General features: G+C 52.4%; 2 protein-coding genes and 2 non-coding genes across 4 annotated transcripts; 2 read left to right on the forward strand and 2 right to left on the reverse strand.

Annotated features, from left to right (window-relative positions):
• Positions 1 to 147: 147 nt before the first annotated feature.
• ASPACDRAFT_62730 (ribulose-phosphate 3-epimerase RPE1) lies at positions 148 to 1245 on the reverse strand (the record flags this gene model as incomplete). The annotated part of the gene is made up of 3 exons (XM_020203822.1): positions 148 to 417; positions 596 to 847; positions 1003 to 1245. 3 exons carry the CDS (start codon positions 1243 to 1245, stop codon positions 148 to 150), a joined length of 765 nt encoding a protein of 254 aa, XP_020054104.1.
• Positions 1246 to 2940: 1695 nt separating this feature from the next.
• Positions 2941 to 16647, forward strand: ASPACDRAFT_53841 (uncharacterized protein; the record flags this gene model as incomplete). The annotated part of the gene is made up of 8 exons (XM_020202807.1): positions 2941 to 5839; positions 9826 to 10043; positions 11506 to 12281; positions 12384 to 12474; positions 12532 to 14146; positions 14974 to 15289; positions 15343 to 16149; positions 16203 to 16647. The coding sequence occupies 8 exons, from the start codon at positions 2941 to 2943 to the stop codon at positions 16645 to 16647; spliced, it is 7167 nt and encodes a 2388-aa protein (XP_020054105.1).
• Positions 6649 to 6735, forward strand: ASPACDRAFT_t246. Its single transcript has one exon. It is a non-coding gene; the product is annotated as a tRNA-Pro (tRNA).
• On the reverse strand, positions 7024 to 7110 carry ASPACDRAFT_t248. Its single transcript has one exon. It is a non-coding gene; the product is annotated as a tRNA-Pro (tRNA).
• Positions 16648 to 17146: the final 499 nt, after the last annotated feature.

The raw sequence follows: 17146 nt of genomic DNA on the forward strand, positions 1-17146 counted from the left end.
AAAATAAATAAACAATTAGACACTGGAAACCCCATTTGAACAAGAGAAGAAACATTATGCTAATGGTATATCCACACACAGATAAACATGAAGAGTTCCAAATGACTTCTATTTCCACACATGGGGAGGGGGGGTGTAAGGTAATATTTACTCTTCTTCTTTCCTATACTTGTTCACCGCCTGGCGCAGCTTCTCGATGACGTCGGCCGGATCCTGGGCGCCGAAGACCGCCGACCCCGCGACGATGACATTGGCGCCCGCCTCGGCCGCCTGGTCGATCGTGCCCACGCCCAACCCGCCGTCGACCTCGATGTTGAGGTCCGGATAGCGTTCCCGCAGGGCCTTGACCTTGGGCAGCTCCGAGGCCATGAACTTCTGGCCGCCGAAGCCCGGGTGGACGGTCATTACGAGGACCATCTGTTTTTTATTTTGGGGTTAGTTTCAGGTGGATGATTTAGGGTAGGTGAGGGGGGTGGGGTTGTTGGAGGGAGGGAGGAGGGAAAGGGAGTTTGAAGGGTTTGATAGTTTATGGTGGAGGGGGCGTCTCAAAAGATGCAAAGGGTAGACAGGGTAGTAGGGTAAGGGACCAACGCACATCGGGCTTCTCCTTCGCATCCTCCGTCTCCAGAATCTCCCAGAGCACATCCACGGGGGTATCGGGCTTGATGGCGATGCCGGCCTGCATGCCTTGCTCGTGGATGTAGCGGATCAGCTCCTTGGGGGAGGTGTGGCGGGTGGTGGTCTTGTCGGCGGGTTCGGTGGCCGCGACGGAGGAGACGGCGGCTTCGTAGTGGAAGCAGTAGAGGTCGCAGCCGGCCTTTTGGAACTCTTTGACCCATTTGTGGGGCTGTATTTTCGGGGTAGATGTTAGTGATGGGATGATCTTGATTTGCGTTCGAGGGGAGGAAGGGTAAGTAGGGCTGTTTAGGGGGGGCTGATTGTTTTGCTCCTTTGGCAAGGTGTTTTGGGGATAGGTTGATTCCACAAACTCAACTGACTCACCTCCGCAATCATCATGTGGCAGTCAAATGTTCCCTTGCCGTGAGCTTCCGTGGGACGGGCGACATGGGATCGGATCGCAGAAACAACAGGGGCCCCGAAGGTGATGTTGGGAACGAAGTGGCCGTCCATGATGTCGACGTGCAACCAGTCGGCGCCCTGGGCGATCTTGGTTGAGCATTCGCTGCCCAGGGTGCCGAAGTCGGCGCTCAGAATGGAGGGGGCAATGATCGCGGGGGGACACATGGTGGTTGTTGATTGGGATCGGTCAATTGGATGGAGGGGGTGGTAGTAGAGAGGGGGGAAAGAGAGAGGTGGGTAAGAAAGAGGTTTAAGAATCGTACGGTATACAAGGAGGAGGGGAAATAGTATGAGGGGAGGTGTGGGGGGGAAGGAGAGGGGCTAGCTTTAGATGTACTTATTTTTCTGTCACTTCTACAAGAGATAAAGCGGAATTATGACAGATTACTAGCGATCGATTGGATCAATGCTGGAACTTTCTGACAGCCTTCGGCAAGAAAGGGAAAAGACCGTGTGGATAAACTGGCCATTACTCGAGGACGAATTCCGTGGGGGATCAACCAGCTCCATCCGGGCAAAAATTGTCGGTGGTCGTTGATATCATCTTCCCTGCTCCGGTCGACGTCAGTCCGGGGAGCCCGATTGGGAATGATATCACGCCGATAAGGGCTAGGGCAAAAGTTTACACGTGGCAGACTACTGGGTAGGCCAGCTTGCAGCCAGGTCGAGGCCTGACTGCCTGACTGCCTGACTGCCTGAGCTTGATGGACTCAACTGTCAGGCTCCAAATTAGGAAAGGTGTCGGACGGGGCCCGATTAGTTGCTCCATACTTCCCTCTCTTCTCCTTCTCCAAATGCCACTTCGTCATCTCCATCTTCCCTTCAACAATGTCGGTCGGGTGACTCCCCAGCGCTTCCTGCTCAACTGCCCGAGCCAGGATCTTCCTTGTTCTTCTCGCCTGGGTGGAGATGTCGTGTTTTCCATTGTGCGTTGCGATGCCTGATAGGTCGGACGACAGGGCTCCTCAGAAGGGCGTCAAGCCCAGCCTAGAGGATTCAGTTAGAACGGAATACTTCTTATAGTCTTCCCTTTTGAGTTGACGCTCGGCGGAATCATAATATCCTTCGCAGTTCTCAAGTCTTGGATGTCATCACGAGTTCATTAAATGCGGGTCTGCTGAAGACACTGATCGCTTGAAGCGAACTCCGACTATTCTCACCATAGTCCGGAGCTTCCTTTCTAAAGATAGCCTCCCCGGGCGCTTACAACCCGCCAATCATGCGAAGCTCCCCTCACCACTCCAGAGCTCCTGTTCGCCGACAGTCATTCTGTGCGGGCATCAAGAACCTTGCACCATCTGATTGGCACAATGAAGCTCCCAGACCATTCTGTTGTCGCCCATCACAGATGGTCGCCCACTGAGATTCGTCCTTGCCGAAGCGCCGACTCGACCAGCACCAATGATAGTATCTTCAGGCTGCCTACCTGCAGGTATTCTAGGTGCTTTGTGCACAATGATGCAGTAGTTCCTGCATCTTGGGTGGCAGGGGTGAAGGTCACCGCGTCCGATTTCTCGCCTTCCCCTCCTTTCGGTGGTCTATTTATCAGTGTCCTGCGCTACCGATCGAAGATGGTGATCTTCACCTAACCTTTTCTTGTCTCTTTGGCTATAGCTTCGTTTTTTCCTTTCTTTTTGCATCGTTTGCTCGTGCCTTTAGCTCTGGAAGCTGGGCCGTCAAGCGCTCCTGTCATTAATCACGTACTCGTCGACCTGTTGATCGGTGTTGAACGCAGCTGAGATACCCATAGAAGGCTCTTTTGGAGTTGCTGGTTTGGTATTAGCCTTGATCTTGTCTTCGCACCACCTACTGTAATTGAAACCTTAGAACCTGGGAGCATATCTCACTGCTTTGAGCATCATGGCCGACATGCAGTACTCTAGCGCCTCAGGTTGTCCACCCCTACGGCAGGTCCGGGGGACTCGACTCGATACTATACCTGAGGACTATCGCGAAACACAATACTCGATACAGAAGGAGCAGGTCGCATCCGCTTCTCAGAAACCTGCAACAATCCCCCGACTGAAGTTGAAGACGAGCGGCCTAGTGTCAGGGTTTCTGAGGCCGAATCGATTCTTCTCACCGATATCTGCCGGTTCTGTGTCATCCTGCTCGGACACGGAGTGGCAACAGCAGATGAAACCCTTTGAAGACCTCTACGACGCCACAGACGAGGAGTCGGTAACGAGTGACGAGTGTACTTCATTTGCCAGCACTCGGCCGACAAGTTTGACAACTCCAACGACGCGAAATTCCATGCTATCGCCAATTTCTCGTAAGCGCTATCCGAGTTTGGCCATTCCACCTTCGCCAGTGTGGCCATCATTGCAAGGTGCTTGCAAAAGCTCCCCCATTCCTCCCACGCCACCTTCAAAGATACCAGTTTCTCCGGCAGCTCTGTCAATGCTTGGTCGTTCTGTTCCTGCCGTGCATGCTCCACCCTCTTTGGACGGAAGTATATCCTCGGACCAGGTATCGAATCTGAGCGCTCCGGCTACTCCAGATTTGCAGTCAATCCCTGATCAGGACTGGGTCGTGCCAGGAGTTCATGTTCGACCAGACTTGGAAGATGTGGAAGACGTTGACATCCCCGCACTCGATGCAGATCCAGATGTGCAGAGCATTGAGATCGCCTTCGATGCTGCTAGCGAAGATTTAGCTCAAGTCTTGGGCCGGTTTCCTCGCATCCCCGGTCAAGTGACGCCGCCTGCCTTCGATATGGACATGGAACCGGAGTTGGTGCGGGAAGGTACGCCGTCGGACACAGGAGTACATCTTCCCGAAGATGCCTTGGAAACTTTACGGCACCTGTCACTCAATAGAGTGCCAGATCCTTGGGCCGAATCATCCGATAGCAATGACGAGATGTGGCAAGTTGAGACTCCGCCTCAACGCCCTCGTAGTGCTGACGGTGTAACTCCTGCTTCTGAGCTTTCCGGTTATAGCTTCAGCAGGTTGAGCATTCCGTCTCCAGGTGGCTTCTTTGCTTCGTTAGCCCCACGTGCCCGCCATACCTGGGCGATCCCGAACGGAAACAAACCACCCAACTCTGCCACTGCTGAAAGGTTCTACAAGCTACCTTTTACCCGCACTGAGGGAGAGATTGTTGAGCAGGTCATTGATTATCCGGAAAGAGCGACGGACGAGGAGCTAACAGCAGTATATGATCCAAGCGGTCCACCAACTGCTATTAGAATTCCCGCGGAGTATGCCATTGAGCCTCTTGGCACGCTGAGGAGCCCTGTGAGTACGGTTGTTGAGGAGATGAACCACAATCAGATGCCCGTGTCAGATCAAGCCGAGCGAGATGAAGACTATGAAGCTGAACTCAAGAAGAAAGCGATGTCAGGCTTGGATAGAACCAGTGTTTGGCTGGCAGCTCAAGCTTCTTACCTAGCAGCCTTGAACGAGACGAACCCCGCCAATTCCATCGACAAGGAAACTGGCAGCGAGATTGAGGCTCCTCAGAAGCCTAGTCAACAAGCTCCAAGCTCTCTTGCCCGCAAGAGATCGGCCAAATTCACTGGAGTTCTTCCCGCTGCCCCCAGTTCGCAACCTTCCGCTTTGGCAAGTAAGGATTCGATTTACTGGAGAGGGTTCCAAGCTCTGCGCGACCAATCCAGCATAAAGGATATTCATGTACATCAACACGCTCGCTTTGATGCTGTCCAGTCTGTTCGTGTCGGTATGCCCGGTTTACACGTTGACTGTTTGACGGGAAAGTACGAATTGATTCCTAATCAACGTCCTGCATACAAAGGACCCTTTTCGATGGCACCTCGCAATTCGACACTCGACTCGGCTCGGGTGCAAAAAGCTCAATTCTCTATAGTTGAGAAAGAGCAGTTGGTGCTGTCGCAGATCCGTCAGGCTATGTGGGCTATGGATGCACTGAGGTTTCTCAATGGCGGTCGCATGCTTGTCAGCCCTGCATCAAGAAAGCTTCGTGGCTCCAGCCGTTCGCCAAAAATGTCAACAAATGCGAATCAATGCAGTGTTCGGGTTCTGGATCTTGGAGGGCATGCGTCGTGTGAATGGGCGTGGCAACTCGCCTATGATTATCCTGATGCCAAAGTCACAACAGTCTACACTGGCTCCCAGGAGGTCAATCGCGGCATCAAAGGACCTCCCAATCACCGACATGTTTCTGTTCCAAAACTGTGGAAGCTCCCTTTTCCCGACAACAAGTTCGATGTGATCTCAGCTCGTTCGTTGCCAGCTCTGCTGAAGAAAAAATGCCCGAGCGGAGAGCTCCTTGACGAATACGATCTGTGCCTGAAAGAGTGCCTTCGCTGTCTCAAGCCCGGTGGCTATCTGGAGTACTTCATTCTAGATGCTGAGATCTTACACGCTGGTCCTCAGGGATCTGCCATCTCGGAGGAGTTCGTTGCCAATCTTCAGGCTCAAGGATATGATCCGGTGCCGACCAAAAGCTGGCTTGGACGCGTACAGAAGCACTTCACCGACATCAAGCGAGCCTGGGCTTTCCTACCCATGGGGATCGAGCCCACCAAGACTGAGCCACCCAGAGAGACGCCGGATCCGAGAGTCAAGAGTCTTGCTGGGGATTACGAAGCGATACACGGTCCTGTCGGTAGTACTGCTGACATTGCCAGTATCACGGGGCTACTAGGCGGATGGCTTTGGGAACAGTGGTGTGTCAAGCTGCAGCAAGAGATCGGAATCGAGCGGGAGAATCTACTCGCAGGAGTAGGCGCTGTGTTCGATGAGGGCCGCAAGAACGAAGCAGGCTGGACCTGTTTATCCGGATGGGCGATGAAACCACGGCGCCAGAGACGTCGTGGTAGTCAACCGAAGGGCAGAGGGGTGAAGAGCCCTTGCATGTGATTCTTTCTCTTTGTTTTGGATGTAGACCCGGGAGGTTCATCCGTCCTTCTTGATACCCCCTATCTGCCCTGGTCGGCGAAGCTTAATGTAATAACCGTGCCCCTGGAACCTCTCATGACGATGGTGAGCTCAGGTGTGCTTTCTTATGTATGACGTGTTGATGGTTCGATGTGAAGAGAATGTTGGGATGGGTACTCTATCTGTCCTAGTTGCAAAGCGATGTTTGACAATTAGCCTATAGCCATACTGACAGGAAGTGATGATGGTCACCTTAATAATAAAATCTCCTCTCCGGAGGCTTCCAATCCTCGTATACTTGGAACCAAGATCCTCTACGGTCGCTACATCAGGTGGGTAGCGGTAGAGTATACAGGTAGGCGTGCTAGGGTACTAGGCATAATAATTACGACTTCTCTGCTTGAGCTGCTGTGCCCCCAAGGATATATGCTTCCCCGGGAACCCTGCGCGTGCTCAATCTAGATGCGCACTGGCCGGACATTTTCAGGACCATCGCCGATGATGAAAACAAGATGTTAAGGACGTTTGCAAGCAGTGCGAGATATCTGTTTGTACCGTGGACTGGGAACTAGAAGTATGAGCAGCCCGGGCTGCGTTGCATGGAAGAAGATGGTAGATGCGAGAGAAATGAAAAGGGTGCAGGTTGGCGCAGCGCGATGGCGGGAATTTCTCAATTGGTGTTTCATAAAACCAATATCAATAGCCCGGATGGTCTAGTGGTATGATTCGCGCTTCGGGTTCATCACTTGAATATGCGCGAGGTCCCGCGTTCGAATCGCGGTTCGGGCCCACATTTCTTTTTAGCTTTTGGCTAAATCAAACATTACTATTGTGTTTGCTGGATCGACTACCTCTTTTGAAGCCCTGATTATTGAAATGGAGCGCCTGCCTTACTGGTGGCGTTGGCAGCACCTCGATGGGTGTTTCATCACCATATTTTGCTTAACCATTCTTATTCGGAAGGGCGCCTGTCTCGCAGCTGAGAGGTTAGGTAGTAGAAGATGGCAGATAAAAAGGATGAGAGAATGCCTTTTCCACTTGCTCAGTGGATGGGGACTGGACAAAAAAAAGATAATGGGCCCGAACCGCGATTCGAACGCGGGACCTCGCGCATATTCAAGTGATGAACCCGAAGCGCGAATCATACCACTAGACCATCCGGGCTGTGATGATGTCATGTTTTATGTCCTGCGAACTACATCCCTGTGAGTTTATTGTCTGAATAAAACATCGCCTTTCCGGTTCAAGTAGAGTGGTCCATGTTTACTCACATTTGCAAGTATCGATGTCAGGCTCAGTGCTGGTATCCTTGACCCATGATGGAATCTCTACCTTCAGGGAAACGATTGTAGTGGAGAGGAGGGGCGCAAGGAGGGGGGGGGAAGGCAGAAGCCTGCAATTTATCACAGGAAACACCTTGGGCAAGCCTGGATTTGTTTCATTCATTAGCCAAATTTGCGCATCCTGCCGATCTGGGTTATTTCCATGCATGTTACTCCCTGTGTTGTCTAGGCGCTAGGACCAGCAGTGTGACTGAGACACAGGTGAGTCCGGACAAGGAAACGCTGCGATAAGGACTGCTATCAACGTTTATGGAGATCTCGGGTGCACGCTCTTCACACCTACCAGCACGGTCCCTGGCAATATGATACAGTGTCACTTGGCGAGGTGTTTGGTGCTTCCATGAGGGACAAGAGCCAGCGTGGGAGACTGCAGGGGCTTACTGGTGGTTGGTGAATATACTCGCCGTTGGGAGTACACGCCATGTTGCCTGCGATCTTCTATTACCATTCCCGGGTTTACCCCGGTTGGCGATGGAGAATAGAAGTCCCGTTGTGTATCACTGCATGCCGGTGGCCTTTCTGCGTAACTTCCCCATAAGGATTCATATATACCTGTCATGGCTTTCTCGAACTCTATTCCAATTTTGGACACGTCTTCGACATAAGCATTGCACGCTTTCCAGAATTCGATGGCAATGAAGTCCACAGTGCTCGCAATTATCATTCCAGGAGTCCTGGGGTTTAGGGCCGAAACAGGCGGTTTACTGGAAGAAACTCTGGTATGCTGGTAGGCACGAAGCACTAGTGCTCTTTAACTGACTCCAGGACCGTCGACAGAATCTACCCCTGCCTATGATCCAGAACCTTTCAACATCCAACAGCTTTGTCCCTAATACAACAAACTCATGGTGGTCATCCTCCTACGTTCATGCATCTAACAACCATGATTACTTGATCGTCTCCCAATGTTTGCTGATGAACGCTGGCTTGTACCGGGGCTCCATCCTTGATATCACCGACCCGAGCTTTTATCGCCAATTCGAGCGTTTCGCAACTGCCCCCCCAAAAGATCCAGGTATGAGTAGTGGTGGGAATCTCAACATCACCTTTGAGCAGTATGGCTTCCACACGACAAATGACGACGATCCACTTCAGGAACTACGCACCTGGAGTGCCGTCGAGGGCGTGGAGTTCGACATACGATTCCATCTCTCTACGCCCGTGATACTCAACGGCGGCACCGGTCTGTTCCAATGGGGCTCCGAGTTGACCCACGAATGGTCCATGCCTGCCGGTCTCACGCTGGGCAGCTTCGTCGTCAACGGGTCTCGACTGACCATTGATCCTACACGGTCCCTAACCTGGTACGACCGGCAGTTAATGTGGCCAAATATACTGGCGAAGGTGGCCAATAAGGCCAATTGGACGTGGTTTGAAGTGCACCTTGACGACAACTCCCACAACTACAACGCACCCTCCGGCAGAGCCGACAAAGTGTCGATCTGGGTGTGGGACACCACCGACCACCGCCGTACGCAGTTTGCGACGGCCCGCCACCGCCCGGGCATTCAACAGGTCCTGCCTGTCACTGCGTTTGTCCCATCTCAGAGAACCTGGACCTCGCCGGTTTCGAAGGCCACTTACCCCCTGGACTGGGTGGTTACCCTCTGGGATGGAACTACGCTGTCGATCTCAAGCGTGCGACCCGACCAGGAGCTTTGTGATGCAACGGGGCTTTCGCCTACATACGAGGGTTATATTCGGGTCAATGGTTTTGATGGAGAGGGTCGAATGATCTCTGGGTATGGTCTGGTTGAGCAGGTTCCCGTGGGGTTTCTCTCGGCCATGACGCTGTCAAGCGACGAAGGATGAAGGTGTGTAATACACTCTGTAAATGCTACTAAATCAGCCACGTTTGGCATGCTGTGCATTTAATACTGGTTGCCTGTTTGGACACATATCAGATTTGTCTAGTGCAAGAGCATGCTTTGGAAAAAAGGTTGAGGTCACTACATATTATATGTTGGGAGGCCGCGGTTGGGCTTGAACAATTTTCAAATATCCATCACAACCACATACCCTCTAATAAACCAAAGAAATTGAGCAAGCAGCCCAGTCTTCGAATATGCATGGCTTGTTCGACAAGTACACTCCATTCAAGTGATTGTATAGAAAGTAAGATGTATGGAGGCGCTGGTGGAGCATCTAGGCTTACTAAGAAATGAGTCATCGAAGCGATAGCTGCCTCACGTGTCGGCTCTGATAATCGCAGAAACACCCGACAGTATCAATCAACTTACCCGCACAGGACTTATACAATTCGTTCATAACTCGATTCTTTCTTCTTCTGCCTTATCTCAAAGCTCCCGGAAGAGCTTCTGTTTTTCTCCTACCCCTTTCTCCTTTTGGTAGCGACCCAGATTGCTTCCTCAGATGCTGAATTGACCCCCGATAAATTACGCCGAACACCCCCCTCCCCCACACGCAAGACAGACAAGCTAGTCGACCGCAATCATGCTCTTCTTCAGGTAAATGGCTCCTGCGCACCGCTGCGCACCTTTCATACCCCCACCACTCTGCCTATCACGTTTATAAGTTACTAACGCCAAGCCCCAAAACAGTTTCTTCAAAACCCTCACCAACCAGACCGTCACCATCGAGCTGAAAAACGACATCCGCATCCGCGGTACCCTCAAATCCGTCGACCAATACCTGAACATCAAGCTCGACAATGTCGATGTCCTCGACCTGGACAAATACCCGCACCTGTCGTCGGTCAAGAACATGTTCATTCGGGGTAGTGTGGTGCGCTACGTGATGTTGCCGCGGTCGGAGGTGGATATTGGACTGTTGGAGGATGCGACGAGGCGGGGTGAGTTTTTCCCTCTATAACTGTCTTGCGGGAGCTTCTCGAGAAGGGGACACCATCACGCCTCCGAACCGAGAATGCTGGAGAGGCAGACATATCGATCCGAGTTTCATTGAATAGTGCGCTAATGCTCTTTGCCCGCTGATACAGAAGCTGCGAACCAGGCTGGGAAGGCCAAATAAGCGGGACAGATGAGAGAGATGACTTGAGCGACAGTGGGAGGATTCGAAGCGGAATTGGGAGGATCTGGATTGATATCGGACCTCGAGAGGACATATCCTCCGGGCTTTATGCTTTGGCCCCTGTCCTAAAGGGCGCATCATGTTATGGCACGGTCTACACTTTTTTTTACGTTTCTCTTTTTATAATTCTATCATGATGTCATGCTGCATTGTTTCGTGGGAGATAGAGTGCTTTGTGCTTTATGCATGCTGGCCTGGTGATGGAGCTGATATTGCGGTGTGTATGGTGGTGACGAGGATCGGGTTGGGGTAGCCCTAGGCTGGGAGGCAACGGTAATGATGATACGTTGACTAAGAAGGGAATGCGGACGGGGTGATACGGTCATGGGAGATGAATGTCGGGTTGACTTTATCTTCGAATATATCTCTTCCTTCAACCATGTTTGGGGTGAGCTTACAGGCATTGACGCGGGCAGGGCACAGGCCAGCCACACAGCGGCCATACGCCCAACCTCAGCACTATACTTGGGGACCTATGCTCTTGGCTCTTCAAGTCAACATCTATATTCGATCGAATCCCTTTAACCTCTAACCCTAGCATACTCGGCGGTCATTCTCCGCTTAGGAGCGAAGACATTAATTATGCAGGACTAAAGTCGCACTGCTTACATACAGGTCTTATGCACAGCAGGAGGGTGACCCCGCATTACTGAAACTCAGGCATGACCAAGGGAGGAATATCGTAGATTAGAGTATCTTGTACTAATTGAGCTGTTCTGATTGAAGGACATGTAATGAGAATTGAACATCACACACATAGTCCAATCTGAATATGAATTCAGTTAAATCTATTGATTCTTTGTCCACCCATGATTGACATCATTGAGACAGTTAAAGCCATCATTTAATGGGTTGAATGCACGTGACTTCGTGTCGTGAAAATCGTCAAGGGCGAGATCCCGCCGCGCCGCGCCTTCAGCTTCCGCTTTCCGTCCTTGAGCTTCAACCTACAGTCATTCCTGTTTGCTAGATAATGCAACAGATCTCCTTATATATCTAAATCTATACTCTATTCCATACCTCGGATATGTGAACATGCCAATTGACATATCCTTGACCCAATAACCGTACCACACCTCCCTCTCGATAGACCCTTTCGCATCTTCGAGGGACCGACAGCAGCATGGCAGGATCCGCCACCAGAAAAGGCTCAACACCAGCCAAGGTCCCCTTCGGCGCCAAATCTCAGACCCCCGCGAAGCGCAACGGCAGTCTGCTGAACTTCTTCCAAAAAGCCGACGGACCGCCCAAAGCCACCTCCACCCAACCCCGGATCACTCAATTTGCCACCAAGACCGCCCGGCCGACCAGCAATGGCCACAGCAGTACACCGACGCTGCGCAGACAAGGGAGTTCCACAGTCAGCAACGGCGCAGGCGATCTATTCCTCGAGGACAAAAACCGGAACCGATCCGCGACCTACGCAGCCCCCGAGCCGCAGCGGACAGCACGGTCGAGGACTCCCGACGATATCTGGGAAGGCGAGCCGGAAACGCCGGCGCCAGCGACAGCGGCGACCGAGGAAGACCGCTACAATGAGAACGGATCCTCCGGCGTCAAGAAACGCAAGCTTGATTCCCCGTCCGCTGCCGGCGATGACGCAGCAGCAGCACGAGCGAAGTCGTCCGATGCCGACGCTACCGGGGTAGCGGCGCCCGCGAAGAAATCCCGTCACCTTAGTGGACCTTTCATCGACGAATCCGATAGCGAGGAGGACGAGGATCTGGAGAAGTTCCGTGATTACGCGGATGAGCCATCAGTCGCATTAATAGACAAGCCCACTGCCAATGCGACAGAATCGCCCGTCGACGCCGAGGAAGCAGATCCCACAGCTAAAACACGACCGACGCCCGCTGTCGAGACACCACCATCCTTGGTAAGAGAAACCACGAGCTACACCGAACCTGATGAATATACGAATTTTGACGATATGGAAGACGAGTTCCGAGGGGAAGAGAATTTCTTAGATGCCTTCGAAGATGATGTTGACGACGAATATGATAATAAAGAGAAGGAGGTGTTGATTGGATTGGAGGACTATAGTAATGGCGCGGATGACGACGGAAATACGTTTGGCTGTGAAGTGCCCATTTGTCCGATCTGTCAGACTAGTTTGACTGGTCTGAATGAAGCTGTAAGTTGGTCCGACTACGAATTGCATAGGTGGTATGGTAACAGATGTTTTGCTCAGGATGTCTCGGTGCACGTCAATGACTGCTTAGATGGCAAGCCTAGTACAGTACAGCCAAGGTCCGATCCTACAGTCAAGTCTGAGCCTGAGATCGAACCAGATCCCGAAATCAAGCTTGAACCCGAACCACCATCGAAAGCACTGACTCGTTCGGACCGGGCAGCGATTGCTCGCCCCGCACAACGTGATCCTTACGCTTCCGGCGAGGCCGAGGCGAGGTCAGCCTTCTCTAAGCTCATGGCTGGAAATGCGGAGGATAGCGCCTGGGCAGCAGCAGCAGCCAATGAAGTGGCATCCAGAGGCAAGCAGGCATATCAACGGACCTGTCCGTTCTACAAAATCATGCCCGGGTTCTCAATATGTGTGGACGCGTTTCGCTACGGTGCTGTCGAGGGCTGCAATGCTTACTTTCTGAGTCACTTTCATAGTGACCACTACATTGGCCTTACGGGTTCATGGCGACACGGTCCAATTTACTGCAGTCGTGCGACAGCCAATCTCGTGTGCCAGCAGTTGAAAGTCAATCGTAAATGGTTGGTGCCACTCGAGTTTGAGAAGAGGACGGAGATCCCTGGCACGGGCGGAGCACATGTGACAATCATCGAAGCGAACCATTGTCCAGGAAGTGCCATCTTTCTTTTTGAAAAGGCCATGGGATCTGGCCCATCGAAACGAACGCATCGGGTGCTTCATTGCGGAGATTTTCGCGCCTCGCCGCTCCATGTGCAGCATGCACTCTTGCGCCCGGAGGTTGTCGATCCCACCACAGGTCAGCGTCGTCAGCAACACATAGATGCTTGCTACCTAGACACCACGTATTTGAGCCCCAAATATGCCTTTCCAAGCCAGGAAGATGTCATACAGGCTTGTGCCGATCTTTGCGTGGAGCTGAACGAGGGGCAGCAGAAAAGTAGCGGGCTTGCTTTCGGCTCATCAGGTCGCTCGCCTGGGATCGGGGGAGGGTTGATGAGCAAGTTCGTTTCCAAAGTGACAGGCTCTTCGGGGTCGCAGTCTTCGACATCGAGCTCAAGTGGTCGATTGCTGGTGGTAATAGGGACCTATAGCATTGGGAAAGAACGTATCTGTCTGGGAATCGCGCGTGCTCTGAAGAGCAAAATTTTCGCCACCCCAGCCAAACAGCGGATCTGCGCCTGCCTGGAGGACCCAGAGCTGTCAGCGCTGTTGACGGATAATCCACGCGAGGCACAAGTGCATATGCAGACCTTGTTTGAGATTCGAGCGGAGACGCTGGCTGACTATTTGGACACGTTGAAGCCGCACTTCACGAAAGTGGTGGGCTTTCGACCGACCGGGTGGACGTACCGACCGCCCGCGGGACGTATGCTGGATAACCCTCCTGTGTCGACGGTGCTTCATTCGGCACATTGGCAGACACCGTTTTCGGCACGCGACCTCGTGCCCCAACGGGGCAGCACGCGGGAAAGTGCGTGTTTTGGGGTGCCGTATAGCGAGCACAGCTCGTTCCGGGAACTGACCATGTTCTGCTGCGCCCTTCGGATCGGACGGGTCATCCCGACCGTGAATGTGGGCAGTCAGAAGAGTCGTGAGCGCATGAAGGCGTGGGCTGAGCGATGGGAGGCGGAGAAACGGAAGAGTGGCCTGTACCAGGTCAAAGGCGAGCGGTGGTGACGCACGGGTAGCATTACTGTACATAATCTCATTGGACTCCGGACTTGTACATACATAGTAGTACCTAGTAGTAGTAGGAGGTTTCCAAAATCATGGATATAGGACACGAGTTCCCAATGAAGCAATATGCAACGAGCTCGATCTCATTGGTAGACCCCATCTGGGAGACTGACGTTCATCTCAATTCTGACTGGTTTGTGCATCCCCATTGCATGAAATAGACTTCAATCTATCCCTGGATCGACGATTAACGGGGCTGATCCTGTTCCCCCACAAAGGAATAACCGTGATACCCGAGAGTTGAGCGGGGAGGAAATGTAGAGTCGGGGTTGGAGATCGGCTGGGGAGAGGCAGCCAGTGCCAGCCACAGTAGTCGAGTCCGGGCTGCCAATCCCGATTTATCTCCCGGCTGGTTTTGATAGCCTCGGGGAAAGTTGTCCCTCCTTTCCCTTTTAAATCCCAGACCCTTCGGTCAACCCTCTATCAATCATCTGTCAACACCACTGATCAACACTTCAGTCCTTCCTTCTTATCTTTGATTCTTTGATGCTTATTCCATAAGATTTTGTCTTTCGATTAGGGACAATACCGGGAGTCTTCGCGAGGTAAGTGAGCGTGTGCCCAAGTCAATGCTGGGAATTCCGGCCAGGGATTCCCATTCCGTTCCTTCGGCAGTTGAGATCGGCTGTCATTCTTCCCTCACAACCTGTTAGGAATTAGACTAACTAGGTGTCAGTCCACTCCCCCTCAGTTCACTCTATTACCCCGGATTTTCGTCGAATATCCAATCAGACCGGTCGGCCGCCATGTTTGCCGACCTGCTCTCGCTGCAGGCCACCCCTTACCTTTTCTTGGGCTTGGTGGCCATCTACTATCTCGTCCCCTACTTACAAGTCTGGCGTCTACGTGATATCCCTTCTCCTGGCTTCGCTGCCTTCTCCAACTTCTGGCTCCTCCTCCAAACCCGTCGCGGGTCCCGTTTTCTCGTTGTCGATGATGCCCACAAACGCTATGGCAAACTCGTCCGCATCGCGCCCCGCCATGTCTCCATCGCCGATGACAACGCGATCCAGGCTGTTTACGGTCACGGAAATGGTTTCTTGAAGGCGTACGTTGTCTGAAATATATTCATATGGGATCTGGCTCATGCAAGTAATACAGGGACTTTTACGATGCCTTTGTTTCCATCCGTCGTGGTCTGTTCAACACTCGCGACCGTGCGGAGCACACCCGCAAGCGCAAGACCGTCTCGCACACTTTCAGTATGAAGTCTATCGGCCAGTTCGAGCAGTACATCCACGGAAACATTGAGCTTTTCGTTAAGAAGTGGACGAACATGGCCAACACCCGGCGCGACCCTCGCACCGGCTATGCCAGTCTCGATGCCCTCAACTGGTTCAACTATCTGGCTTTCGATATCATCGGAGATCTTGCTTTCGGTGCTCCCTTTGGTATGCTTGAGAAGGAGCAGGATATCGCTGAGATGCGCAAGACTCCGGATTCTCCTCCTTCCTATGTCCAGGCTGTTGAGGTGCTCAACCGTCGTGGTGAAGTGTCCGCCACCCTCGGCTGTTACCCCGCGCTGAAGCCGTTTGCCAAGTACCTTCCCGACCGCTTCTTCAGGGATGGTATGGAAGCTATTGAGAACCTGGCTGGTATTGCTGTCGCTCGAGTCAACGAGCGTCTGCGTCCTGAGGTGATGGCCAACAACACTCGTGTGGATCTCCTTGCTCGTCTTATGGAAGGAAAGGACGGGAATGGTAACAAGCTTGGTCGCGAAGAGTTGACAGCCGAGGCCCTGACCCAGTTGATTGCCGGTTCTGATACTACCTCCAATACCTCCTGTGCTATCCTATACTGGTGCATGCGCACCCCTGGTGTGATTGAGAAGCTCCACAAGGTTCTCGATGAGGCTATTCCCAAGGACATCGAGGTGCCTACTCACGCTATGGTCAAGGAAATTCCTTAGTACGTTTTCTCCCTCTTATCGTTGTCGTTTACAAGCCCTAACTACCGCACAGCTTGCAATGGGTCATCTGGGAGACCATGCGTATCCACAGCACCTCGGCGATGGGTCTTCCCCGTGAAATTCCCGCTGGCAACCCTCCCGTCACTATCTCCGGCCACACCTTCTACCCCGGCGACATTGTCTCTGTGCCGAGCTACACTATCCACCACTCCAAGGAGATCTGGGGCCCTGACGCCGACGACTTTGTCCCCGAGCGTTGGGACCCTGCCCGTCTCACTGCCCGCCAGAAGGCCGCGTTCATTCCCTTCAGCACCGGTCCCCGTGCCTGCGTTGGTCGCAACGTTGCTGAAATGGAGCTTCTCACTATCTGCGGTACCGTGTTCCGCTTGTTCGAGTTCGAGATGCAGCAGGATGGACCCATGGAGAGCCGCGAGGGCTTCCTACGTAAGCCCCTTGGGCTGCAGGTTGGCATGAGAAGGAGACAGATCGGCGCTTAGCTTGGTGCTATAAAATTGGGCTCGTGCGTTTGAGTTGGATTTGGCGAACCCGAAATTGCATGTTTGAGGGAAGGATGGATGTCATTATGTATAGATGGACGATATGATGAGATGACAATCTAGCTATGAGATAGCTCTGCACATATATATGTACTTTATGTTGTTTGACGTGTTTACGCATTCTAGGTATTCATGAATTGTCTGTGCGCGAGTAGGAATTGAATATTATATCGGGGCTGCATCGAGCATGGAGAGGATATCCCATAGTATTGCTGGACAAGTTGTTGGCTACCTTATTCGACGGGCAGATCGCCGATATCAAAGTGATATACTAGATCTCTTTCGATCGAGTGCGAAACAGAGTACACGTCGATCATGTACATAGTGAGAATACCCATCATGGATGATAAGTAGCGTGGGTTCCACAAGCGGTAATTATCACGCTGATCATTGTATTTATCAGTTTTAGCCTCGGAACAACCACCACCACCACCACCAA

The sequence above is a fragment of the Aspergillus aculeatus genome (assembly GCF_001890905.1).
Source record: "Aspergillus aculeatus ATCC 16872 unplaced genomic scaffold ASPACscaffold_13, whole genome shotgun sequence".
Classification (NCBI taxonomy): Eukaryota; Fungi; Ascomycota; class Eurotiomycetes; order Eurotiales; family Aspergillaceae; genus Aspergillus; species Aspergillus aculeatus.